The 27990-nt window shown below is 42.8% G+C and overlaps 1 protein-coding gene across 3 annotated transcripts in view; it reads right to left on the bottom strand.

Annotated features, from left to right (window-relative positions):
- LOC141148841 (ankyrin repeat and fibronectin type-III domain-containing protein 1-like) overlaps window positions 1–27990 on the bottom strand; it is a 582481-nt gene that overhangs the window by 64750 nt on the left and 489741 nt on the right. For all 3 annotated transcript variants that reach the window (XM_073636627.1, XM_073636628.1, XM_073636629.1), the window contains 2 exons: window positions 24725–24940; window positions 19691–19857 (listed from right to left, as the gene is read on the bottom strand). In XM_073636627.1, coding sequence (XP_073492728.1) covers window positions 19691–19857; window positions 24725–24940 — 383 coding nt within the window. The remainder of the gene's footprint in view (window positions 1–19690; window positions 19858–24724; window positions 24941–27990) is intronic.

The following is a 27990-nucleotide window of genomic DNA, read 5'->3' as shown; positions in this document are numbered from 1 at the left end:
CATCTATAGTTATAGGCTCATCCAAACTGCTTTTTTGATTCTGAGACAACTCAGGTAAGGTTATTTTTGAGAAGAAGGATTCAGCCTCTGTAGGATTAAATTCATTGTTTGTCTTGTATAAAGTTGCGAGATGTAAGTGAAATTTATGGACTATTTTAACTGGATTACAAGTGTAAACATTTTTTGATAATTTCAAACGTATTGGTTTGAAAGATTTGTTAGTTGAATTTAATGCCCGAGCCAAATATGTACCTGGTTTGTTTGTATTCATGTAGAAATTGTGTTTGGAGCGTTTGAGGGATTTATCAACTGACTCAGTGAGAAATAGATCGTATTCCAATCTAGATTTTTGCAGATGAGATTTTGTACTCTGAGATGGATTATCTTGGAATGATATGTAGGCTGCATTAAAATTGAGTTCTAGTTTTTTTGCTAGATTTTTGCGTTCCCGTTTAAATAGTGCCATTTGTCTTTGTATTGTACCACGCAAGACAGGCTTATGAGCTTCCCACAGTGTTATTGGGGAGATGTCTGTTATATTATTAATTGTTATGTATTCCTTTAAAGCTTGTTCAATGGCCATCTGATGTAGTGGGTGTTTGAGCATTATGTCCGGTAAGTACCACGTTGGGTCATGCGCTTTTGGTATGGCTGAGGCTATAGTAGTGTATACTGCATTATGGTCAGACCACAGAATCGGAATTATATCTGATGCAATAATTTCTGGTATCATTCCTATTGTTAGAAAAATATGATCTATTCTGGTGAAGGTTTGATGAGGGTGCGAGAAATAAGTGAATTTCTTTTTCATTGGGTTACTTTCTCTCCACGAATCTACCAGATTGTATTTGGAAAGAAGTTGAGGAAAAGGTAATCTAGAGGTTATTTTAGATGGTGTAAAAGGTGATTTATCTAGAAATGGGAGGAGGACCTGGTTCGAATCCCCGCACATTATCACTGTTCCTATTTTGTGTGTATTAATCACTTGTAATATATGTGAGAGGAATGGTGTAGGTTGTTTGTTAGGAGCGTAGTAGGAAATCACCGTGATTGCTGTATCCATTATATAACCCATGAGTATCAGGTATCTACCTTCTGGGTCTTTAATTTCTGATGATAAGGTGAATGGTGTGGATCGGTGAAATGCAATTAGAGTACCCCTTTGTTTGGTACAGGCAGAAGCTGTGTAAATTTGTTGATAAAAAGGAGAAATATATTTTGGAGTAGAATCTTTGGTGAAGTGTGTTTCTTGGAGGCATACTATGTGAGCCTTCTTGTTATGGAAAGTACGGAAGGCTTTGGTCCTTTTTTGAGGGACATTTATTCCCTGAACATTCAGGGAAAGTATATTCAGTGGTGCCATGGTAACAGATCAAATAGTTTTGACTTACTTTTTGTTATGCAGAGCTGACTGCGCAGATCAACCTGTGTGGACTGAAGAGATGAAAAGATAGGAAAGAAACCAGTGAATTCTGGAGTAAAGAGTAAACAAAAAACATATAAGATTAGATGATACATTGTATAAATTATTTTTTGCAAGTAATCACAATTTACCCGTGAAAGAGAATAAATATCTCTCTCAGGGGAATAAGTGCCTTCGTCACACTCCCACATAATATGGTTGGGAGAATGAGGAGGGCTAATGGGGGTACACGGATCTTCCGCTTACAGGAGAGAAGTGCTATGTCAAAAGACATCAAAATGATGATTCATTAATTGGAGTGCAGAATATAGTTTTTGTTGAAATGATTTATTCCAGGGTGGTTGTATATGGTTAGTTTTGCCCTAGGCTAAATAATTCAGTTAGAAAGGTACTGTTAATAACTTTGGTATTGATGAAGATGGTTTGAATTATTTTGGGATTTTAACCCTTTTAGAGTAAACAATTACATATTTTATTCATATGTAACTGTTTAGATATGTTAACTCATAAAATTGAGGTTGTATTGCTTCAGATTAGAATAAACAAAAACATAGTTCTAGGAACTAGTTAGGTAATAATATATTTGTTTTAAGAGAAGAAAGAAAAAGCTTCCATTACTTCTGGATTATTGAACATATTTGTCCTAAAAAGTAATAAATCTATTGTTATTACCTGAAAATATATAACTGAACAAGAATTTCCTTGTTTCACTCATATATTCTAAGGCTATATGAATCAGAAGTAATAAGAAATATAACTGGAATGTAACATGATCCCACACAGTGTGTGCAGTCACATTCAGTTATAAATACAGGTTTTTTTATAGAGAACCATCTCTTAGTATAATAAATGAAGAGATATCAGGAATTAGGATGTCAGTCCATTGAATCTTCTTGGTCCATGGATGATGTGGCATAACGGCCTCTTTTGTGAGAATGATGATTCCCATTTTGTTCTGATATTTTCTGGGTGCTGCCTGAAGGTGAAGATGATGCCATTCTTCTGCGTGTGGGAGAGTTGCTGCTTGTGGGTTCTGTCAGATTTAATTTTAAAAGGGTTTGTTGTAGTTCATCTGCTGATCTGCTTCTGTAAATTGTACCTTGGTAGTTAAATCTGACTGAAAAGGGGAAGCCCCATTGATACATAATGTTGTGGCGTTGCAGTTCCATTAGTTGGGGTTTCATGGATCGTCTTTTAGTAATAGTAAGTTGGGATAGGTCAGCAAAAATTTGATAATTGTGTCCTTGAAAATTAAGTTCCTTTTTTTCTCTTGCAGCAATTAGTATTTGTTCTTTCGTTCTGTAATAATGAAATTTTGTGATTATATCACGTGGGGGTCCATCTTTCTTTTTGGCTGTGAGGGCTCTGTGTACTCTGTCCAGTTCTAAACGTTCAATAGGGATATCTGGTTTTAGTTCTTGTAATAGAGCAGTAATAGTAGATTGCAGGTCTGTCACAGTTTCAGGTATTCCCCTTATGCGCAAGTTTGAAGGTCTGGCTCTATTTTCGTAATCTTCGAGCTTAGTTTGAAGTATTAAATTCTCTTCTTTTAATTGTTCCAATTCTGTTATATTTTCTTGGGTTGTAATTTCAATTTCATCCATTTTTATTTCTAAGGCTGCGGTGCAGTTTCCCAGCTCTCTTATTTCTTTGGTTAGGCTTTTTGTTATTTGGTCTGAGGTTTGTTTTAAAGCCTTATGAAGCATCTTTTCAAATTGTAATAATATTACTGGGGATGCTGAGGAGGCTTGTGGAGAAGTTTGTGAGAGGATTTGTTCTGTATCTGACTCAAATGGAGAGTCTTGCTGTGACATTTTCTGTCTGTGAGAGCGCCCTGATGCTGTATATTGTGAGGTGACTGGAGCTGCTTTAGTTGCAGTGAGTGCCTGTGAGCTCTTTGTGAGGTGATTTTTATTTCTGCCACGGCTTCCTCCCAGTACCATTTTTCCTGCCCAAACTTTCACAGTTTGTTCCCTGGGGCAAAAAGGTTCAAATGGATACCTTTTGAGCCTGCAGGCTCCGTTTTGCCCTTCTCTTCTCTCCTCAGCGGTGTGGAGCTCTAACAATGCATGTCTGCCCTGCTAGACTCCGCGCATGCACCTCCCATTTTGGACAATTTCATGCTCCTAACTTTGTGGGAATAGTTTGGGGATGGCCCTTTCTGTTCCAACATGACTGTGCACCAGTGCACAAAGCAAGGTCCATAAAGACATGGATGAGCGAGTTTGGGGTGAAGAAACTCGACTGGCCTGTACAGAGACAGCGAGCCAGGCCTTTTCGTCCACATGAGTGCCTGACTTCACAATTGCGCTTTTGGAAGAATGGTCAAACATTCCGATAGACACACTCGTAAACCTTCTGGAAAGCCTTCCCCGAAGAATTGAAGCTCTTATACCTGCAAAGGTGGGCCAACTCAATATTGAACCATACTGACTAAGACTGAGATGCCATTAAAGTTCATGTGCGTGTAAAGGCAGGCGTCCCAATATCTTTTAAAATATAATGTACATTGGAACCATGGTGAACAAATGCAGCCACCCTCTAACAGAAGTCAGATCACAGTGACAAAAAAAGAGGAATTCGGAGGCGGTTGAGAGCAATAGAAGGGACTTTATAGAGTTAGGAATACATACTTAAATAGATCAGAATCAGAATTTGAGAAATTAAGGCAAATTAAAAAACAGGAAAAAAATAGGAAAGTTTGCAAAATACATACAATCACCTTGTGAGTTTTTTTCACCAATCAAAGCTGCAAAGTTTGCAAATAAAAAAAACAAAAATACAAGCTAAGTGGAAAACTAGTCATATATCTGACTAGTGCTCTGAGACTGAGAGGTAAAAATAAAAACAGTTCAGCGATCATCAGTCCTCTATGAATTACCACAGTATTTCACATCGAGAACTAGATTCACAAACTAAAACATATATATCTCGGTGCATTTTATATATAATCACACTGAACACACCAGAACTAGAAATGATTCCCTGGCCTGCTCTCCCTTTACTTCTGTTACAATTTATGTAACAACAGATGCTTGGAGACAGCAAAAAGGTTCTTGAGCTCATCCGTGCTAAGCCTCAGGCAGAGCCTGTTTGTTCAGCCAGCAAATTATCCTTTTACACTCACACCACTTCCTGCACTTTTACACTCCTATTTAAAGCTGTGCCCAACTATCTCTATGGGATGACACGTGGGTCCCTATTCCGTGTGACCTGAATGTCTCTTCTTCCCTAAAGCCCTTATATGATTCACTAAAGGCACAGCAACAGTTCTACAGCTGTATGGAACCTTTTCTGAATTAACACTCAACTTTTGGTAAACAGTTAAATACACAGTTAAAGTGATTGTAAAGGATTGTTCTTTATTTTTTTTTTAATAACAAACATATCATACTTACCTCCACTGTGCAGCTTGTTTTGCACAGAGTGCCCCCGAACCTGCTCTTCTGGGGTCCCCCGGCAGCTCTCGCGGCTCCTCCCTGCATCAGATAACCTCCTAGGAGAAGCGCTCTCCCGAGGGGGTTACCTTGGGGGCGCGCTCCCGAATCCAGCATTTGCGTCCATAGACACGAATGCTGGACTCGGCCCTGCCCCCCCGGTGCCCAATGGAGCCAATGGCTATCAATCTATCCAATCAAGAGCCAGGAGCCCGAGGAGAGAGGGACAGCGCATCCCTGCCGAGGAGATGAAGGGGCTCAGGTAAGTAAAACGGGGAGACTGGTCACTGCCAGGTGTTTTTTCACCTTAATGCATAGGATGCATTAAGGTGAAAAACCACAAGGGTTTACAACCCCTTTAACCTCCCTGGCGATATGATTATGTCAGATTTTTTATGCTCAAAGCGGTACAATATTTTGCATGGAAATTTGGCATTTTACATACATAGTTAGGTTGAATAAAGACACCAGTCCATCCAGTTCAACCTGAGCGGGTGTCTACAATTGTCCCTATCCCTGTACATTGTGTCTCATTAAGATGCTCATCTTTTATATCATTATGTATTTAAAGTGGGGTTCCACCCAGGGGGTCCATTAAAAAAAAAAAAAATTAAAAGTCTTTTAATTGGACACTTACCTGTCCCTGGGTCCAGCGATGCGGGGGATCGAAGCCCCGCTCGTCCCCCCCCTCCGCTCGTCGGCACCGGCATTTCAACTGTGGGCGCCGGGCTGTGGCTTCACAGCCTGGCACCCACTGCGCATGCGCGAGCGGCGCCGCGCGCCGTGATTGGCCGCTCAATCATCTGGGACCTGTAATGGGTCCCAGATGATTGACAGGAGGGAGGGAACAGAGCGGAGCCCTTCCTGTGCCGAGGCGGAAGTGATGTCACCAGCCCAGGCAAAGGAAGAGGCAGACTACGAGGTACCACCTAGCAACAGGCATTTAGAGGTAAGTAAAAAAAAAAAAAAAATATCCAAATTTTTTTTTTTGTTTTTTTTTTTTTTTATTTTTCAGGTATGTTTGTTTTTTTGGGTGGAACCCCACTTTAAGGTACCCATATAGCGCCGTCAATTTACACAGTGTTCCACACGTACATTGCACCCTACCCTCAAGGAGCCCACAATCCAAGGTCCCCAACTCACATTACTATACTAGGGCCAATTTTGGACAGAAGCCAATTAACCTACCAGCATGTCTTTGGAGTGTGGGAGGAAACCAGAGTAACCAGAGTACCCGGAGGAAACCCACACAGGCACAGGGAGAACATGCAAACTCCAGGCAGGTAGTGTTGTGGTTGGGATTCAAACCAGTGACCCTTTTTCTGCTAGGCGAGAGTGCTACCCACTACACCACTGTCTAGCCCAAACACCACTGTGCCGCCCACATATATATACATATATATATATACATACATTATATTATATACATTATTTTGTAGGCCTGTAATTCTTAGGAATAACAGACTTAAATCTGTCCAAACAAGAGTCTAGTAGACATCTCGGGTATGATAAAGTTTGAAACACGAAACCATAAATTATAATATAATAAATAACTATAAATAATTATAACAAATAATAATATAACAATAATAAAACGTATTCAACAATGTAATCAAATCAAAAACACTGAAATTTGCTCAGCTGCAGAATTGTCGCTGTCGTTACTTTCAGCGTTTGATGACTGGGGACAAGGCAAGTACCTTTGCCTGGATCCTGCAATGCGATCCCGAGTGTGGCACAGGGTTACCGCTTTTGGTATTGAAAATTCACCCCGAGCTACACTCAGGAATACCGCCAGGTTAAAATACATATATAGGAGATGTTCTACTTGTCCTAGCATTTGTATTTCTTTTCATGCAGTCCTGAGATGTACATAGCCCTGACAGAGAGCACAGCCTGCCTGGTAACCTAACTTTTCTCTGCTGCAATTAAGCTTGGCCACCTCCCTGCACTCTTGTGTTCCCTGCGTGCCACATTTGTGCCGGCACAGCAGCCTATTTATTTGAATAGAGAGGTCCTTGCACCTTTCCCAAAATGCAGCTGCACAAGTTTCATTAATCTAAAAATGCGCTGCATTTCTTGATGTGTGGGGGTGCCATTAAGAATTAATGGCACCCCTGCACGTCTGCATAAGAGCAGCGCGTTTTGGCTGCGGGTGCTTGTGGATGTGGGAAAGTGTGCGATTTACATGCTGCCCTGCACCTGCAACAGTATGAACCTAGCTTGAAGGAGCAGCAGAATGGTTTGTCAGAAACCAAGGTCATGCAACATTATTATTATTATTATTATTCAGGATTTATATAGCGCCAACAGTTTACGCAGCGCTTTACAATATAAAAGGGAAACAATACAGTTATAATATAATACAATACAATACAATACAATAGGATTAAGAGGGCCCTGCTCAGAAGAGCTTACAATCTAATAGGGTGGGGCAGGTGGTACAAAAGGTTGTAACTGTGGGGAATGAGCTGGTGGAAGTGGTAGGAGATTAGTTGGAGACGTGATAGGCTTTCCTGAAGAGATGAGTTTTCAGGGATTGCCTGAAGGTAGCAAGAGTAGGGGCTAGCCGGATAGATGGAGGTAGCGAGTTCCAGAGGATGGGAGAGGCTCTGGAGAAATCCTGGAGACGAGCATGGGAGGAGGAGATGAGAGAGCTTGAAAGCAGGAGGTCTTGAGAAGAGCGGAGAGGACGATTTGGGTGATATTTGGAGACAAGATTAGTGATGTAGCTTGGGGCAGAGTTGTGAATGGCTTTGTATGTTGTGGTTAGAATTTTGAATTTAATTCGCTGGGTGATTGGGAGCCAGTGTAGGGATTGAAGTAGAGGGTTGGCAGACACTGAGCGGTTGGTAAGGTGGATAAGTCTGGCAGCAGCATTCATGATAGACTGAAGAGGGGATAGCCTATGGAGCGGTAGGCCAATGAGAAGGGAGTTGCAATAGTCAAGGCGAGAGATAACAAGGGAGTGAATGAGGAGCTTGGTGGATTCATTTGTTAAAAAAGGGCGAATTTTAGAGATGTTACGGAGGTGAATTCTACAAACTTTTGACAATGATTGGATTTGAGGCTGAAATGACAAGTCGGAGTCTAGGATTACACCTAGTACCCTGGCGTGAGGGGAGGGACTGATGGTTGCATTGTTGATTTTGATGGAAAAGTCATGGAGGGGGGCACGGGCGGGGGGGAATATTAATAGCTCAGTTTTAGAGAGATTTAGTTTAAGGAAGTGGTGCGACATCCATGCTGATATGTCAGTTAGTAAGTTAGTAATGCGAGAGGAGACTGAAGGAGTGAGGTGAGGAGTAGACAGATAGATTTGGGTGTCATCAGCGTATAAGTGGTATTGGAAGCCGTGGGCAGTTATTAGGTGACCAAGGGAGGTGGTGTAGATAGAGAAGAGAAGGGGTCCAAGAACCGAGCCTTGGGGGACCCCCACAGAAAGGGGCAATGGAGAGGAGGAGACAGAGTTGTAGGTGACACTGAAGGAGCGCTGTGATAAATAGCCAGAGAACCAGGATAGAGCAGAATCTCGGAGGCCAAGGGAATGTAGTTTATTGAGAAGGAGCGGGTGGTCAACAGTATCAAAGGCCGCAGAGAGGTCAAGTAGTAGGAGTATGGAGTACTGGCTGTTGGTTTTAGCAGTTAGTAAATCGTTAGTGAGTTTTAGTAAGGTAGTTTCCGTGGAGTGCTGCGAGCGAAAGCCAGACTGTAAGGGGTCAAGAAGGTTATTTTCATTGAGGTAGGAGCTAAGACGGTAACATGGCGCTCCTATGAATTTCGTTGGAGGTTTTCTTTTAAAAAAAGGTAGGCTCAACCTCACTGAAAGGAAATGCGGGTAGGTTTAGGCAGGTTGGCGCTCAAAATCCAGCAACTGTAAGCCATTAAAATATAACTAAAGACAAAACTTTTTTTTAGCTGTGGATAGAGTGGAGAGGGGTTAGAACACCTGTTGGGTTTTTTTTTTATAGATGTCTGTGCCCCAGTTAAGGATATTTGCCCTCTCTATTTGTTCTATTTACCATTATTATTAAAAGTGAAAATAAAAGAAAAATTCTAAATTTTAGGTTGTTACCAGAAATGTAATGAAGGGGAAATCTTCCAATGGGTACACTAGTTCTGGTGACCTGGGGGTCCCCAAGAGATTCCCTTAATTTGCAGGGATTTACTCTCACTTTCTGTTTGGCTATGGGGCAGGAAGTAAAGGGAAATCTCCCCAACGGAACAAAGATGGCAAAAATAAACCTTACAGGGGTTATAACCCTACTTTACTCTATGCAAAATGAAAAAAAAATGTTTCCCATAGTTCATTCATGGGGTACTTCACCAAATTACCAATTGCTCCAAAGTCCACAGATCACCCAAGTGTAGGCTGACCCTACCAGAGAGTACCAATGTTGTACTGATGTTGTGGTGAGTGGTAGCCATGGTCACCTCAATTTGTGTTGACTCTAGTGAAGAGAAACCATCAGCTGAGCGCAGATTTTGGGCTGTTTTCTGTATTTGTTCTGTACAAGTTTGTATTATTTTGAAAGCTATTCTCCAGTCATGACTAGTAAATCTTTTGTGTACTCCAACCTTTATTTTCTCACTGCTATGAAAGCAAGTACAACAGTACCTGATCATGACTCAAGATTTAGTCCTAGATGTGTCCACTCATCTAGGGACAAATAGAAAAGACGTGTAAGGTCGCTCCAGCAGGCAACAAGAAACATCTGTCCTGCCTTTCTTGAAGTCTTAATAGACCTTATGATATTCAAATAGAGAAAATGAACATGCCAGCTTCAAACTGTAAGTCCAATATTTCAATGCATGAAGCTGATGAGCTTCTGAGACAGGCTATACAGTATGTTCTCGGGGTCTAAAAAGCCTCATTCATCGGGATGTAAATGGTAGTCAAAAACAATAGAAACAATGTTATAATAAAACACGAGACGTGTAAAGACAAAATAAAGGAAGATTAGTGTTTATAGGTGAGATCTATAATTATTCTGTAAACACTTATCATTTTATATGTTCAATCCATATAGTAGTATATGGCTAGTGTTTCAATTGCAACAATGTTACTATATTTTTTTTAAATACTTGATTTTAGCCCTAATTATGGTGAGCCTCCCGAAATGTGTTGGAACCTGTCACACTACAGATAAAAGCAGATTTTACTAATTCAGAAATTCTTTTGACTCTTTCACTTCATTTATCTTTTACCCCTATAGTAAAACAGTCTCACTCTGGCACCTCTGAACCAAGAGCAGCCTAAACCCAAATTTTCTTACAGTCCATCTGAATTTTTCAATCATAGTTTGCGACTACTAAGTCAAATCCAGTGCTACTGCTCATACACCTCCATGCTGTAGGTCAGCCTTTCTCAACCTTTTTACCCAGAGTAACTCCTGAAATAGTTTTCAGGAAACACAGCTAAGATTAGTGGTAAGAGGGAAGAAGATTCCTTGCGTTGGTGATCAGGGATGAATGCCACCTTACAGTGGTGAACAGAATTGCACCCTTACAGACATCTCAAAAAGATCATTGATGTCATGCCATTGGCTCTGCCAAATGTTGTGGAATCCAGCAAAATGCAGTCACCATCAGATGGGAGGTCAATCTGCCACAGCTCAAGTAGCCCCTAGCAACCCCTGGAGGAACCTTAGGGTTCCAAGGAACCCTGGTTGGGAATGGCTGCTGTAGGTTTTGTTTTGAAATAAAGCACTTTTTTCATTTTGAGGATGGTGCTAGCAGTTCTACCCTTTGGAATACCAGATCTTTACACATGTGCCACACTGGTCAATAGTACAAATTAAAAATAATACACATGGAAGAGGACACAAAAAGCTAGATAATCTAGTTTACCTCATGACTTTTCTTCATGGTTGTAACCAGTAAAAATTGGACTGAATATAAACAAGTTCCCCAGCCATCTGGTACTGTCTGAAGGTTATTACTTTAGTCCATGAGGCCTGTGTGAGCTTCAAACTCCACCAACCCCATTGGAGCTGGATGTAGAAAACAGCTGAGTGGTGTGATGAAATGTATCCCAGGGCAGAGAGAGCCACCACTAGCAAGAAGAACCTGAGCTTTCCAGAAACTGGCTAAGCTGACATTGATCGTAAGGGCTTTAAATAGAAACAGACTGGTGAGTCAATCTGGATCTGTGAATATCCAGAAAGGGGCTCACTGAAAGACAGAGAATGGTATTATATCCCCTTTGAGCATGCTGTAGTCATTTTGCTTATAAATGATTAAAAAGTGTCCCTATATTAGGATGTCAGTGCCACCTACTGTGAATGAGTCAACCCACAATTAGACTGGTGCAGGAGCCGCCAGGACTGAGGCCCACAGCACCGCTAAGTAAATATTGATAGACAGCAATGCACTGCTTTCATAACTCTGTGTCACAGAAAGCTCTCATTACATTACTGTCAAATATAGATACAAATAAGGACGCATATCAGCTTGGAAGGATTTTGACATACTCTGAATTAGTAGAACGCCGGACTAAGCCTCAAATATACATTTTTACCATCTAAGTTTTCAAGCAATGTATACTTTTTTTCCAACTTTCTAGTGCCACCAGCATTGCATTAAAAGCTTCTCCACTGAAATAAATCAGTTACTGCCAGCTTTTTAATTTGATGTATTATAGCTTTATACTGACACTCTGGGGTTGATTTACTAAAGGCAACTAGACTGTGCACTTTGTAAAGTGCAGTTGTACTCTGCAAGAGCAGTTGCTACAGAGCTTAATAAATGAGGTAAAGGTTCACTCTGCAAAGAATACCCAATCACGTCCAAGGTCAATAAATAATCAGCATTTTTGCTTGCACATGATTGGATGATGGAAGTCAGCAGAGCTTCTGCTTATATACTAAGCTCTAGAAACTGCTCTTGCAGAGTGTAACTGCACTTTGCAAAGTGCACAGTCTATTTGCCTTTAGTAAATCAACCCCCTTGAGGTTGTACATAGGTCTGTGCAAGGTGGATAGCGGGCGCGCCCCCGCCGCGGGTCACCGCGCACTCGGTGTCTGCCGGCGAGCCGCGAACGCGGTGAGGAGAGGCAGAGCGGGGAACTGATGTAAACAAGGTGATTCCCCATTCTGCCTAATGACATGACAGAGCTCTACTGTTCCCTGTGATCAGGAACAGTGATCTCTGTCATGTTCCAGTAAGCCAATCCCCCCTACAGTTAGAACACACCAAGGAACACACTTAACCCCTTGATCGTCCCCTAGTGTTAACCCCTTCCCTGCCAGTGTCATTTTTAGATTGATCAGTGCATTTTTATAGCACTGATCAATGTAATAATGTCACTGGTCCCCAAAAAGTGTAATTTGGAGTCAGATATGTAGCAGTCTCGCTAAAAAAATCGTAGATCGCCGCCATTACCAGTAAAAACAAAAAAAAAATAAAACTCCTTAAATCTATCCCGTAGTTTGTAGACACGATAACTTTTGCGCAAACTGATCAATATACGCCTATTGCATTTTTTTTTTACGAAAAATATTAGAAGAATATATATCGGCCTAAACCGATGAATACATTTTTTTAATATTTTTTTTGGATATGTATTATAGCAGACATTAACAAAAATATTTTTTTTCAAAATTGTCGCCCTTTGTTTATAGCGCAAAAAAAATACAAAAAAAACACAGTGGTGATCAAATACCACCAAAAGAAAGCTCTATTTGCGGGTAAAAAAGGACATCTATTTTGTTTGGGTACAGCATCGCACGACCGCGCAATTGTCAGTTAAAGTGACGCAGTGTCATATTGCAAAAAATAGCTGGTCATTAAGGGGGCAAATCCTTCCGGGGCTGAAGTGGTTAAGGCCTGGATCACACTACCCCGATTTGTGACTTAAAAGTTCAAAGTCACATGCAAGTCGCGCCCCATTAACAGCAATGGAACCGTTCTAATTGGTGCGACTCAAGACGTTCCAACTTAGAAAAAGGTTCCTGCACTACTTTCGGTGTGACTTCAACACGACTTGCATTGCCTTCTGTTACAGAAGTCGTATGCAAGCTACAATGAAGTCACGCAGGGATGACGGATTCAAAGTCGCGCCTTTGAAGCCACGGCAGTGTGAATAAGGGCTAAGTCACACATCCTTATTTGCATGCTTGTTCAAGGTAAGGGTCATTAAATATTGAAGCAAGCTATTAGAAACAATTTTAGTGATATGGAAATTCTCAATTTTGCTAATGCCTACTCTCCTCTATTTTAACTATTTTTTCAAATATATTTTCCGTAATATAGAGGCATTTTTAATATCGAGCCTTGACCTTTACTTCTTTTGCATCACTTTCAACTTTTTGGTTTCCGTCAAAATAGAATCTGGGGCTTTGGCACTTCGGCAGCTGGGAAACCAGAATGGATGTATAGAACAGTTAAGACCACTTAGTATGTTTACTTGGGGAGAAAAATGAACATGCTCGAGTTAAACTTAACAAGGCTCTACTGTAACAGTAAGAAAAGCTTTTATCTGTTTCAGAGAAGACACAAGCAACCCCCAAAGTAACTATAACTGTTTGCGGCTTACCACTTGCTCTCTAAAGTTTACAATGAATCTTCGAATCGATGTTTACATATGTACACCACACACAGGAAGCAGGAATATAACTCCAATAATTCTGAGCTAAATATTTTGAAACTTACTGAAATGTTAGGACACTTCTCTTATTGTTGGCTCTGCTGCATAGGCTCTGTATAAAAGACTGCCATGATATTTCTGATCCACAAATATTTCTTGAAAGAATGTGTACCTTACCCACTTCCCTGGAGTCTTGCAGGCGTTTTTTTACAAAGTTTTTTACAAAGTGCGAATGTACCCTGTGATCCTCGTAGGTACAGAGTATGCTAATCTACAGTGCCTTGAAAAAGTATTCACGCCCCTTGAAATTTTTCACATTTTGTCAGGTTACAACCAAAAAGGTAAATGTATTTTATTGGGATTTTAGGTGATAGACCAGGGGTCTCCAAACAATAGTAGTAAGAAGAGCCGGCAGAACTGTAATCCTTGAAATGTCGTTTATTGGTACATCAGAGTAACAATAAAACGATAAAGCTGACGCGTTTCGGCAATAGCCTTAGTCTTAATCTCCAAACTATGGCCCTCCAGCTATTCAGGAACTAAAAATCCCATCATGCCTAGTCATGTCTTTGAATGTCAAGGTATTACAATGCCTCATGGGATGTGTAGTTCCGCAACAGCTGGGGGGCCGAAGTTTGGAGATCCCTGTGATAGACCACCACAAAGTGGCACATAATTGTGAAGTGGAAGGAAAATGATAAATGGTTTTCCAAATTTTTTACAAATAAGGTCAGGGATAAAGTTGTGAAGAAGTTTAACCCCTTCCCGCCGACCGAACGCACATATGCGTACTCGGCTTTCCGGGGTTATACCGGGATGATGCCCGCAGCTGCAGGCATCATCCCGGTACCGTTGTTTTCAGCGGGCGATCGGCTACCCGAGTATAACAACCGATGCGGCTAAAAGCCGCTCGGTTGTTATACCGGAGGAGCGGGAGGGGACATCCCCCCTCCCGCCGCCTCCCGCCGCTGTTACCGGGCCTCCCGTGCGATCGGGAGGCCCGGTGTCCGTTCGGGAATCTCCGGCGGCTGGGGGCGGGCTGGAACGAAGCTGTGAGCGGCTTCGTTCCAGCCTTCTAATTGTAAACGCGGAAGCGACGTCATGACGTCACTTCCCGTTTACTCGGCTGCCAATGGCGCCGAATTTAAAAAAGTATACAGTATTCAGAATCGCCGTTTTCGGCGATCTGAATACTTTGAAGTGTAAAGGAGGGATGGGGGGTCTTTTAGACGCATACGGAAGTCGCGCCCGCATATGTAAACGGTGTTCAAACCACACATGTGAGGTATCGCCGCGATCGTCAGAGCGAGAGCAATAATTCTAGCCCTAGACCTCCTCTGTAGCTCAAACCTGGTAACCGTAAAAATTTTTTAAAGCGTCGCCTATGGAAATTCATAGGTACCGTAGTTCGTCGCCATTCCACGAGTGCGTGCAATTATAAAGGGTGACATGTTTGGTATCTATTTACTCGGCGTAACATCATCTTTCACATTATACAAAAAAATTGGGGTAACTTTACTGTTTGGATTTTTTAAAATTCATGAAAGTGTCACTTTTCCAAAAATTTGCGTTTAAAACACCGCTGCACAAATACCGTGTGATAAAAAATATTGCAACAATCGCCATTTTATTCTCTAGACTCTGTTCTAAAAAAATATATATAATGTTTGGGGGTTCTAAGTAATTTTCTAGCAAAAAATACGGATTTTAACTTGTAAACACCAAATTTCAAAAATAGGCTTAGTCATGAAAGGGTTAAAGCAGGGTTAGGTTAAAAAAATAAATATCTTAAGCTTTGAACATCTCATGGAGCACTGTTCAATCCATCATCCAAAAAGTAAAAGAGTATGGCACAACTGCAAACCTACCAAGACATGGCCGTCCACCTAAACTGACAGGCCGGCCAAGGAGAGCAATAATCAGAGAATCAGCCAAGAGGCCCATGGTAACTCTGGAGGAGCTGTAGAGATCCACAGCTCAGTTGGGAGAATCTGTCCACAGGACAACTATTAGTCGTGCACTCCACAAATCTGGCATTATGGAAGAGTGGCAAGGAGAAAGCCATTATTGAAAGAAAGCCAAAGGAAGTCCTGTTTGCAGTTTGTGAGAAGCCATGTGGGGGACACAGCAAACATGTGGAAGAAGGTCCTCTGGTCAGAAGAGACCAAAATTGAACTTTTTGGCCTAAAAGAAAAATGCTATGTGTGGCGGAAAACTAACACTGCACATCACCCTGAAGACACCATCCCCACCATGAAACATGTTGGTGGCAGCATAATGTTGTGGGGATGCTTTTCTTCAGTAGGGAAAGTGAAGCTGGTCAGAGTTGATGGGAAGATGGATGGAGCCAAATACAGGTCAGTCTTAGAAGAAAACTTGTTAGAGTCTGCAAAAGACTTGAGACTGGAGCGGAGGTTCACCTTCCAGTAGGACAATGACCTTAAACATACAGCCAGAGCTACAATGGAATGGTTTAGATTAAAGCATATTCATGTGTTAGAATGGCCCAGCCAAAGCCCAGACCTAAATCCAATTGAGAATCTGTGGCAAGACTTGAAAATTGCTGTTCATAGATGCTCTCCATCCAATCTGACAGAGCTTGAGCTATTTTGCAAAGAAAAATGGGCAAAAATGTCACTCTATAGATGAGCAAAGCTGGAAGAGACATCCCCTAAAAGACTTGTAGCTGTAATTGCACCGAAAGGTGGTTCTACAAAGTATTGACTTAGGGTATTGATGGTCACGGCAAGGGCCCTGAAGAAACGGCACAAGCAGGCTGTTCCTTCAGTGCGCATGCGCCAATGATGTCGGCGGCAGCGCATATAGTAAAAATCTCCTAAACGGTGAAAGTTTAGGAGATATTTACAGTACCTACAGGTAAGTCTTATTATAGGCTTACCTGTAGGTTCAATTAAAGAGGAAGACTTTACTTCCTCATTAAGCTTCAACACCAGCCAACATCAAAGATTAGGAAGGATGTTGCAGCAAAGAGGTGGCAAGGGAACATGGTTCAGTTAAGCTGGCCATAGATGGGTAATTTTTTTTTGTTCAGCCAGAGGGTTGAACAAAAAAAATTTACGGATTCCTCCATCCACAAAATCAAGGTGGATAGAAGAATCCTCCCAGCTGAGACTCTGGGATAGATTTACTGATTTACTGAAGACAAATAGTTTGTACACTAAATGTGGTAAAGCTTCGCTTTGTAAAATATACCCAATCAGGTGCAAGGAAAATAAAAAATAAACAAAAACAGTGTTTTTTCTTGCACATAATTGGATGATGGAAATCAGCAGAGTTTTACCACATTTACCACATTTGGAAAAATGAGTGCAACTGCACTTGCAAAGTGCACAGTCTATTTGCCTTTTAGTAAATCCACCCCACTGTATTCTGACAGCGGGGACTCCCTGTTGTCAGAAAATGCTGACCAGCAGCTGTAGCCACTGATTGGAAAAAAATTTTTCTAACAAGACCATTCGACAAAAGCCGATCATTAGACTGACTTGTTGAACAGGATTAGCCACACATGGATGAAAATGTTGCCAGTCCCTGAATTTCGATCCGTCTATGGCCAGCTTTAGTATACATGGCTGGTGGGGTTAGCTGATTGGTCAAAGTGACAAGTTGTACTTTACGTTTGTAAAACAATTCATATACAAGCAATTGATGAACAATCTGCCGCTAGCTATAATTTTATCTAGCGACATATCCTTTGTGATTTGCTTATTCACTTTGTTTATAATTGAAAGATGTGATCTAATTAACAGCAAACAGGTCTTATTGTTTTACCGTAGCCATCCCTCTAATGGTGTTAGAGGGTAACAACAGGGAAGATCTAAAGCTAAATAGATGGATTGAATCTCGGCTGGCTCCGCAGGGACTGTGGAGGAGGCTGGTTATATTCAAGTCAATCCAGTCGCTAAGCCAGCTTATCGATTTTTTTGCATGCAATTACTTGCTATAATTGCTATAGCCATAGCATGCAATTACTTGCTATAATTGCTATAGCCGCCAGCAGTAATCATTGTGTTCTGCCAGCAGAGAAGGCTCCCCACCAGCAGAACACAAAAGCGCTGTGGGAGGGATTCCCCCATTAACACTGACTGTGTTGATGGGGGGATCGAGCGATTTTCTTTCCTGCAACTCATGATTGCAGGAAAAAAAAAATCGCATAATCTATGACTTGCCTAAGAGTAGGGATAAACAGGTATTGTTATATCTATCTATCTATCTATCTAGAGAGAGAGAGAGAGCGATAGAGAGAGCGCGCGAGAGAGAGAGAGAGCGAGAGAGAGCACAAGAGAGAGAGATAGAGAGAGAGAGCGATAGAGAGAGAGCGATAGAGAGAGCGTGAGAGATAGAGAGAGAGGGATAGAGAGAGAGATAGATAGATAGATAGATAGATAGATAGATAGATAGATAGATAGATAGATAGATAGATAGATAGATACTGTAGATAGAGAAAGAGAGAGAGAGAGCGATAGAGAGAGCGATAGAGAGAGCGATAGAGAGAGCGATAGAGAGAGAGCGAGAGAGAGAGAGAGCGATAGAGAGAGCGTGAGAGAGAGAGCGATAGAGAGAGAGAGAGCGATAGAGAGAGAGCGATAGATAGATAGATAGATAGATAGATAGATAGATAGATAGATAGATAGATAGATAGATAGATAGATAGATAGATAGATAGATACTGTAGATAGAGAAAGAGAGAGAGAGAGCGATAGAGAGAGCGAGAGAGAGAGCGTGAGAGATAGAGAGAGAGCAATAGAGAGAGCGCGAGAGATAGAGAGAGCGATAGAGAGAGAGCGATAGATAGAGAGAGAGAGAGAGAGAGAGAGAGAGAAAGAGAGAGATAGAGAGAGAGAGAGAGAGAGAGAGAGAGAGAGAGAGAGAGAAGAGAGAAAGAGAGAGATAGAGAGAGAGCATGATAGAGAGAGCGACAGAGAGAGAGAGAGAAAAGGAGAGAGAGAAAAAAAGAGAGAGAAAAAAAGAGAGAGAGAGATAGAGAGAGAGAGAGCATGATAGAGAGAGATAGATAGATAGATAGATAGATAGATAGATAGATAGATAGATAGATAGATAGATAGATAGGTGAAAAAGGGTGCTTCATGCAAATCCAAGGTGCGCTTCGAACCGTGCACACACCTCTTGCCAGCCAAACCGCTCACCTTGTTACACAGACCCCTGAACTAACAGAAGGGTCACATAGGCGTTCACCACTTTATTAGTGGTCAGGGTAAAATCTTGACTGGAACACCGGAACCCACTTCATTGATCAAGCTTTACGGTTTTCATTCATATTCACATGAAATATAGAAAGAATACTATAGTGCTCTCTGTATAGCTAAAACACGATAACATTTATTAAAAAGGTACTCACATAGGAAGCACTATGCCCAGTGCTAAGGTATTGAGTGCATGTATTTAAAAGTTGACAGAAGATATTAAGGTGGCTGCAGTGACGTCTCTTAGGGATAAAATCCTGATCCGCACGCGTATCGTCCAGCAGGACTTCCTCAGCGTTTTTTTTGATATACAGATATATATATACTTTTATCATTCATCCATGTTTAAGGCTGCGCTCACACCTGAGCAGAGAGAGTTTCAAGTGTACAGTATTTTGTTTTATGTTTTTGCAAGCGTATACGAGTGGTTTAAAAGAGTTTTGATTGCGTATTTAAGCTTCAGGCGTTTATGTTTCACTAGTTCTTACAGGTTAAAAAACACCTGAAAAAACACACGAAAATGCTTGATTTGCGCATTTTCAGATGTTCTCATTCAAGTCTATAAGGCCAAAAATGCCCAATTCTGTCTCAAATGTAGCTTATGTAACTTTAGGAGCATCAGGCCTCGAGCTACAGGCGTCTGAGGGCTCATATCTGAACAGCCGCCATAGAAATACATGGGATTTTGAATGTTGAGGGTTTTGGAGTTTTGAGCTACAAAACATTTAGGTGTTAATAGAGCCTTAACAAAGTCAATGATGAAACATAGCAGTGTCTGCAACAACCACTGTCTGTGCTGCCCCATAGCAATTTATTAGCTTCCAACCTGCACTGGAAACCAGCAGCTGGGCAATGAAAGGGAGAATCTAGCACCAGGTCAGTAGAGACAGTTCTTATTTCAGGCACATGGTTAACCAGGCCCAGTGGGAAGCAGATCAGGTTCCAGAGGAAGGTCTTTGTTCCATGCAAAGCAATGACCCCTTGCTGAATAATACTAGATCTGTGTTTGAAGAAAACTCACCTGGATACGTTTGAATTGGCTCGTATTTTGACATTACAGAGGATGTTGGGTAATCGTTCAGGAACCAACACTCGGATCTGGTCTACCGCACTGCACAGCTTCAGATATCCCAGATAGAGGCCAGGAGGCAAAGCTTGGCTGCTTCTTCTGTGGTAAGCCAGTTTCTCCTGGAATGTACAAAAAAATACTCCTGTATAGTGTAGAGACCATAGAACAGAAGGAACAATCTCAGCCCTTGCTTTACTACATGACATGAAACAAACCTTTCCTAGAGGCACATGGGGACGCCCATTGCTTGTCATCTTCTGAAGATGCTAGCTGTCTGGCTAGTAGACTGACTAAATGGTTTCATTAAGATTTGAGTCACTGACATGGTAAAATCAGATATCCCTATATGCCTGTTTGTTCCAAGTAGGGGACATGCAGTATTAAAGTAAGCACCAATGGCCCTTTCTATGTCTCTCTCAGTAAAGTTTTCCTTAAAGGCCCCGTGCAAACTTGTGAATGGGGCCATTTGTGATTTATCCATGGGCAACTCAGTGGGGATCCATGCAATTACATGTGAACAGGAAGCCCCATTGAAATCAATGGGAACCTGACAGTGCCCGCACCTATTCATGGCCGTTCAAAGACAGTCTATGTCCAGGACCAATCATCCGAAGATGATCACTCCATCAGCAATTACATGCACATGGTCACAAATAGCTGTGGGCGCTGTCACGTTCCCATTGCTTTCAATGGGGCTTGCCACCCAAACATAATTGCATGGATCCCATGGGTAATCTGCCAAACTGCCCCATTCACAAGGGTGAATAGGGCCTAAGTGTACTCCTCAATCTACCATCCTACAGCTTCAAGTTAGGTTCATGTATAAGATGTACGAATGGTCCTACATGGAAATGTCTGTTTTATCATAGATAAATTAAAAGTATTTTTTTTTTTTAAACAACAACAAAAATTTATCTAAAGATCATGAGTACTAATTAGGCTGCTCATAAAGTGCTGAATTAAAGTGGGGATCCTGATTTGTAAGAATTACTCCACAACACTCCGTACCCAAAGTGTGAAGGGTGATAACAAGCACCTGTCAGAAGCCTTATTATAACTATCCCTATAAACATTCCAGCACTGCTCTCAGCACCGGACGGATATGTTATTAGCAGCCATTGTCATAGGACAGTTGCTGCAGTATTGTACATTTTATAAAAAGAAACTTAGATCGGCCATAGATGGACCAAATCTCAGTCGGTTCAGCAGAGACCAGCCAAGATTTGATCCATCTATGGGCAGGCTGGTAGTACTGAATGTCGATCCATCCATGTCAACCAGCCTGTCAGATTTTTTGCATGCAATCATTGCCGGCGGCTATAGCTGCCAGCAGTGACCATTGTGTTCTGCCAACCAGGAAGGCGACCCGCTCTCCCCATAGGCGAAACATAATAGTGCTGCGGGAGGGATTCCCCTATCAACACTGACTGTGTGGATGGAGGAATCGAGCAATTTTTTTTACCTTGTACCCGCGGTGGAAGGAAATAAAACAGCATAATCTATGGGCTGCTTAAGAGTAACATTTTTACTCTCCTTGAACTCTGATTTAAAAAGCTTTAAAAAGGACTAGTATTGCCTGCCTGGTGACATCATATGTGATGAAACACGATGCACTACACACCAGCGGCATCATGGCTGTCATTTTAAAATATGGTGACTGGAGCCTTTTGCTCTTTTTAAATGTTATGTTATTAAGAATTTTTTTTAATGCTGTAGGGGGGGGGGGGGGGTTTGGATGACATTTCGGGGGGGGGGGGGGGGTGTTTGGGGGGTAGGGTGGAATCAGATGTGGGCAGCACAGGTAGGGGGGTCAGTGCGGCGGGACAGGAGGACAATTACAGAACTATGAACTGTGTCCCTCCAGCAGCTGAAAGCCGGTGGGGGAAGAAGGGGAGAAACCGGCTTTCAGCTGCTGGAGAGAGAGATACAGACATAGTGCATAGTTCTGTAATTGTCCTCCCATCCTATAGCACTGACCCCCCTGATGTCCAGGCCCCCCTATGTGCTCGGGCTCCATACAGGAGGTCCAGTGGTGCCTAGGCACTTCTGAAAAGAGCTGTGCATTCACAAAGGCACCAAACACCCCATACATAAAGCGGTTAATGTACAGAAATTGCCTATTTATTAATCTATGTTGGGTCTATAAATATCCTATGTTACCTTTTGCTTACTTAAAGAGACCCTGTTGCCAAACCATTTATTCAACAAAAATTTCCATAAGATTATATGTGAACAGGGTGGATACAAATCGATGATCTTTTTAAAAAAAATCAGATTTTTTTTTATTTAAATCTGATTTTTTTGGTTTTTATCAAATTTATTTTAATAAAATGCTTTTGGAGTAAAGAGCTATCTAAAGATAGTTTGGTATTTAGGATACCTTAATAAATTAGTTTATTAAGCATGAAATGGAGCTTAGTTATGTAGCATGAGTCTGTATATTCTACAATATTTACATTTTTGGTAAACTCGTTTAATAAATCCAAGCTCTGCAACCTGAGATAACATGCACTGCATTGATGCATTCACAGTAACAGTAACCATGAGATAAAACAAAGTTCAGGAATATTCCCTTATCCCATTGTTTTGCAAATCTATGTACACTACAAACTGTATGACTGAATCCGTTCTGATATTGCTGTTTTACTAAACTGACAACCTATTATTCTAAATATGAAACCTTCATTTTGTTTGCAAATATTAAAGATTCTAACTACCAGCAAGAATAAGAGCTTACATTTAAAGAGCACCTGTCATTTCAGATCCATCATGGCAGCGCCTGTTAGCGGGCATCCACTCACCTGCTGCCGCCACTTCCCTCACCTTGTTGTGTCACTGCCGCATCACCAGCCGTCCTATTAAAGTGAATGGGACTGTCGGTGAGTCAACAGCGGGTCAGAGGAGGAGCCGCTGCAGGACAGAGATGACATTTGCTCTTTAAAAATTATGATTTAAATTGAGTTGATTTAAATCAAGCCTTTTTACTAGTGATTAAAATCATGATTAAAATCGACTTGATTTAAATCTGTGCATATAACATATTTTACACATGTTATTTATCTGTAAGAGCCAAAAGCCAAAAGACCTAAAGCTGCTGCTAGGTGCCATCATCTTAAATGTGATGTCAGCAGCCCGGCATGTTAATGGCTGTCACTCAAGTAACATTCTATAGCAGGGGTCCTCATTCCCCAATCCCCGGGCCGTGGACCGATGCCGTTCCGTAACCTGTTGGGGGCCAGGTCGCACGGCAGGTGTTAGGTGGCAGTTTGATCCCCATAGGCGCCCGGGCTCCGCCTCTTGTCTGGTCGCCATTGGGGGACCTGTATGTGTTTGTTGTGCCCTGGGGCATCAGAAGAAGGAGAGTAACCGCCACTTATTGACAGGGGGCGGAGCTTCACTCGCTCTCTATTCAACTCCTGCTGTGCGGCAATGAAGTATAATAGCCCTGCATTGTAGCCACACAGCAGGGGGTGAGCGAGTGAAGCTCCGCCCCCTGTCAATAAGTTGCAGCTACCCTCCTCCTTCTGATGCCCCGGGGCACAAAAAACACATACAGGGCTTGGGAAAACCAACCTTCTAATACCGCGTACACACGATCGGTTTTCTCGTTGATGGGATTCCGCTCAAGTTTGCCTTGCATACACACGGTCATGCAAAAGTTCGCTGAAATTACAACCGTCAGAGAAAATGACGTTCAATGCTTCCGAGCATGCGTCGAATTGTTTCTGAGCATGCGTAGGGATTTTGCGCGTCGAAATTGCCACAGACGTGCCACAGACGATCGCATTTTCGGATAAGAAGTTTTTCCGACCGAAAAATTAAGAACATGCTCTCAATTTTTTGCTGGCTGGAATTCAGCCAGCAAAAGTCAGATGGAGCATACACACAGTCGCATTTTCCGATGAAAAAATCTCATTGGTCTTTTGCGGGCCGAAAATCCGACCGTGTGTACGCGGCATAACAGGTGCAAGGTGAGGAGAAATGAATGGATGCAGGAGACTGGTGATCTGAGGTGGAGCTCTGTGCAGTGATCCACTCACTGATAGCGTTTCCATAGGTGTCTCTGTGCAGTGATCCACTCACTGATAGCGTTTCCATAGGTGTCTCTGTGCAGTGATCCACTCACTGATAGCGTTTCCATAGGTGTCTCTGTGCAGTGATCCACTCACTGATAGCGTTTCCATAGGTGTCTCTGTGCAGTGATCCACTCACTGATAGCGTTTCCATAGGTGTCTCTGTGCAGTCAAACCTCTCTGCTTATGATCTGTATATACAGATTATTAGCAAAGAGGTTTGACTGCACAGAGATTCCTGTTAAAACCAGTGAGTGGCAATATCACCAAGCCCCCATCTCTGGAAAAATTGGCCGCAACAAAACCGGTCCCTAGCACCAAAAAGGTTGGGGACCGCTGCTCTATAGTATTGATCTTTGCTCCTCCTCCCCCAGCTACATAAAAGGTCATGCAGGGAGGGGAGGGGAGGGGCAGAGCAGCTTGGTCGGCACGGAGAGTAATTAGGCACTTCCAGAATACGGAAGGACAAAGACTTGCAAGTAAGGAGGTGGCTGTGTTAAGGAATTGAAATGCCTGGAGTAATCAAATAAGTTGAAAGGCATATTGCAAGTGCATAAAGATACAATTTATGGAAACATAAAACACTGCTAGTAGGCAGTATTAAAAGTATTTGATTTTTCTATAGTTTGACCTGCAGTTTCTTAAGTTGGTGACAGGGTCTCTTTAATACACAACCCTTTAACAATTATGGTGCATATGTAATATTCTGCTTCTTTCATTCACGTCACCTTAAATGAAGGCAGCTTTGGAGGTGCTGCTGATCTGAACATATGAGATGGGGATAAGTCAGATGAAACATATGCAGGGACAGGTCATATGAGAGCACAAGAGGCAGCTTACACATTCCTGGAGATAACACACACCTCACTCACTTCCTTCCTCCAACTACTGTAAGCCGAGAAGGTCAACTCACATGCAGTGTCATCAGTAGGACATCCAAAGCACTGGGCTCCTCCGGTGATGAGACAGACTTTCTGTGAGTCTGCAGTTTAAACACCGACATCCAGCGTACGTTCTCCAGCGTCTGGCTCAGTTTCACCTCCTTCAGAGTCACAATCACAATGTTTCCTTGCTTGTCTTTAATGGGCTCAAAATAAACCTGCCCCAAGTCTTGGAATCCTAGGAGGCCCTTTGGAAAAGGAAAGAAGATTGAATGAGAGGAATGAGAATACCACAGTGGAACTAGAACGCTTGATATGTTTAAGGCTTAATGTACACGGGACGTTTTCAAACTCCCCTGAACGATATAACTTAACAAATAGTAACCGACGCTTAAAAACGTCAGTTTGGCCAAGTTTTCATGCCGCGTTTAGCCGTGTTTGTGTCTAGAAGCGTTTTTTTTTTTCAAATAGTCAAAAATTAAAAATGCCTGTAAATGAAACACAGCTAAATGGGAGTTATCGCGTTTACACGCGTTTACAAGCTGGTACAGGCGTTTGGCGTTTCAGAACATCCGTCCTGAACGCATAATTTTGCTTTCCAAAAAATGCTACTAAACTCAACTGCCTAGAAACTAATATAAACGACCCTATGTACATGTACTGATAAAACCCCATTCGTTTTCTTCCCCATCTGTGTCGCACAGGTTGCAGGAAAAAAATTTGCTTGATTCCCTGCTGAGGAGTCATTGTATTCTCCCAGAGGGGGGTGGGAAAACCGCCCCCGCCAGGAGAACGCAGTGATTATTGCTAGTGGCTACAAGAGCTGCTAGAGATAATTGTATGTAAAATCTGACAGGCTGGTTGTACTCAAGTTGATCGATCATTCAACTTGGGTACATTCAGCCTGCCCATATATAGTTTGAATCTCGGATAGTCTCTACTAAACAGACCGAGATTCAAACCGTCTATGGCCGGCCTTATCTACACTCTTCACACGGGCCCGATCCGGGGATCTGCCTGTGGATCCCTTGCTGAGTGGGCAACTGACAGGTCTGTGTCTGCTCATGCTGTCCGTTTACACCCAACTGCCCTCTGATCCGGCCAGATGGAGGGGAATGGAGGCCTTCCATCTGTTTTTTTGCCAGATCAGATCAAATTGGAGGTAGGCGGGTGTAAACGTACAAATTTCCATTTAAATTTGCCATTCCATAGAGGAGAATGGATGGTCCGATCGGGTTTGCCTCAAAAACGGACAGGAGGACCCGATCGGACCACTCATGTGAAAGGGGCCTGAAAAAACTATTCGCATGGATTGCTTTTCAGAGCATTGGCTAGTTTAGTGAACCTGGACTAATACCGGTCACTGTAATGCTACCCATATTGCTGTCCTTTTAACATGGTGACATCAGCTGACACCTATGCTACACATGTGTAAAGTTACTTTCACTCGGCTAAAAGGACAGCAATAGGGCTGGCAATACAGTGATTGATATTAACAAGGGACTGTACATGTCTTCTAGCAGCTTCAGGGAAACACTTTTCCTTTTTTTTTCTTCACTCACCTCCATCTCTGCAGCAACTTCTTTGCAGAGGAATTCTGTCCCTCCCACCAACACAGAAAGCATGAGGCTCTGCAGTGATGGACTGTGCACCCTGTGTAACTATTAGCTAAGGAGGCAGCAGGAGGCGGAGCAGCCCGCCTCCTGCTGCCTCCTCAGCCAAGGAGTAACTGAAAGGCTGTTAAGTCCCTCCCTCATAATATCTCCCGCGTCCCAGCCCTGCCAGCTTACTGTGCTTACTATGTGCTTAGCCTCCGGCGCCTCTCCAGCACTATTTCTCCTCCGGCTCCTCTCTCCTGCACACTTCCTGGTTTCCGGGCCTGGGGCCCCTCCAGATGCTCGGGCCTGATACATGTGTATCGGCTGTACCCCCCCTGATGGCGGCCCTGATGACATCTGTGTGGGTGCTGGTGCCCCTGAACTCACACTGTCTGCATTTGAGGACATGTACCCACACAGATGTCATATTGGGATCAGTGACAGTGTCCATGCAGCTGCCTTGGCCCGATTGACATAAATAGGACTACCTATATGGGGATGCACAGAACACCTGTGGATCCCCATGCGGGTAAACATGGGCGTACGCTATAGTGCACCTTGTGTGAATCTGGCCTAAAGCAGGGGGGGCTCAACCTGTGGCCCTCAGAGCTGTCTGATGTGGCCCTCAACCTTAAACCAGGGAAGTGCTCTTCCATTTTAGGCTACGAGAAGTCTGGAAGTCTATGGCAAAATGCAGCAAACTCGCAGGAAAGCCGCATGGGCACTGTGCTGCACCCGAGGTGTGGGTAAACCCCAAAGCATCAATCTGAAAGCAGCCCTATTGTGGGCTCAGGACAGTAAGGGCTCATTTACATTTGTGGTTTAGGGCCTGTTTTACTTTTGTCTATCTAGTAAAGCTTCCTTGCTTATACCACAAAGTAACCTTACTAGATGGACGAAAGCAAAACAGGGCCGTAAAACCCCATAGTTGAGATGTATTTTTACCACAGCCCCCCAAACAATGGTGTAGCATCAGGGGTCACAATGGTGACCCTGCCCCATGCTCCAGGGGGCCCTGTGTGGCCTCCCTGCCACATTCTGAATTGCGCTTGGACAGGAGGGGCTGTGGGGGTGGCATATACAGGAACTGATCCTCTCCATTTTCCTCCTGCAACCGCTGAAAGTCAGCTTCTCCTCCTCTCTCTCCTAATGGCATTCAGCGGCTGAAGGCGGGAAATATTCATTATGCTATTCTAAATTCGGAACCATTTCATTTTATTGTGGCCCGTGATCAGTTACCAAATAACTTAAGTGGCCCTCGCTCTTCAAAAGGTTGAGCACCCCTAGCCTAAGGAGAAGCTTGTTTGTCTGTACTTCTCCTATGAATCACAGCAGTGCAGTTCGTTCCACACTCCTGTGACCAGTTTTCAGCAGACAGCGGGCTGGAGCCCGCTGTTGGCTGACGTCACAGAACCGGTCCAGGCTTGGGCAAGATTGCAACAATAAAGTCGTGATCCTGCAACTTGCCTGGACTGGCACCCGGCTCAGCCTCTCAGCGAGCCGATGAGAGCCTGGGCCAGCTGCTCCCACCCCTCCACAGCCCAGTGCTTCAGTCTCCAGTGAGCGTGGAGGGTGGGGGGTCAACAGAGAGCCGGTGACTGGCAGTAAGCAGCTCTGCTCAGGGAGCACCTGAGAAATGAGCGATCGGCAGTGTTTGATCGTTCGGTTCTCAGTATTAGAGCTAGTAAAGTAAGTATGAT

Source organism: Aquarana catesbeiana, linkage group LG06 (genome assembly GCF_042186555.1).
Source record: "Aquarana catesbeiana isolate 2022-GZ linkage group LG06, ASM4218655v1, whole genome shotgun sequence".
NCBI lineage: Eukaryota > Metazoa > Chordata > Amphibia > Anura > Ranidae > Aquarana > Aquarana catesbeiana.
This window is presented reverse-complemented; position numbering and strand designations above follow the sequence as displayed.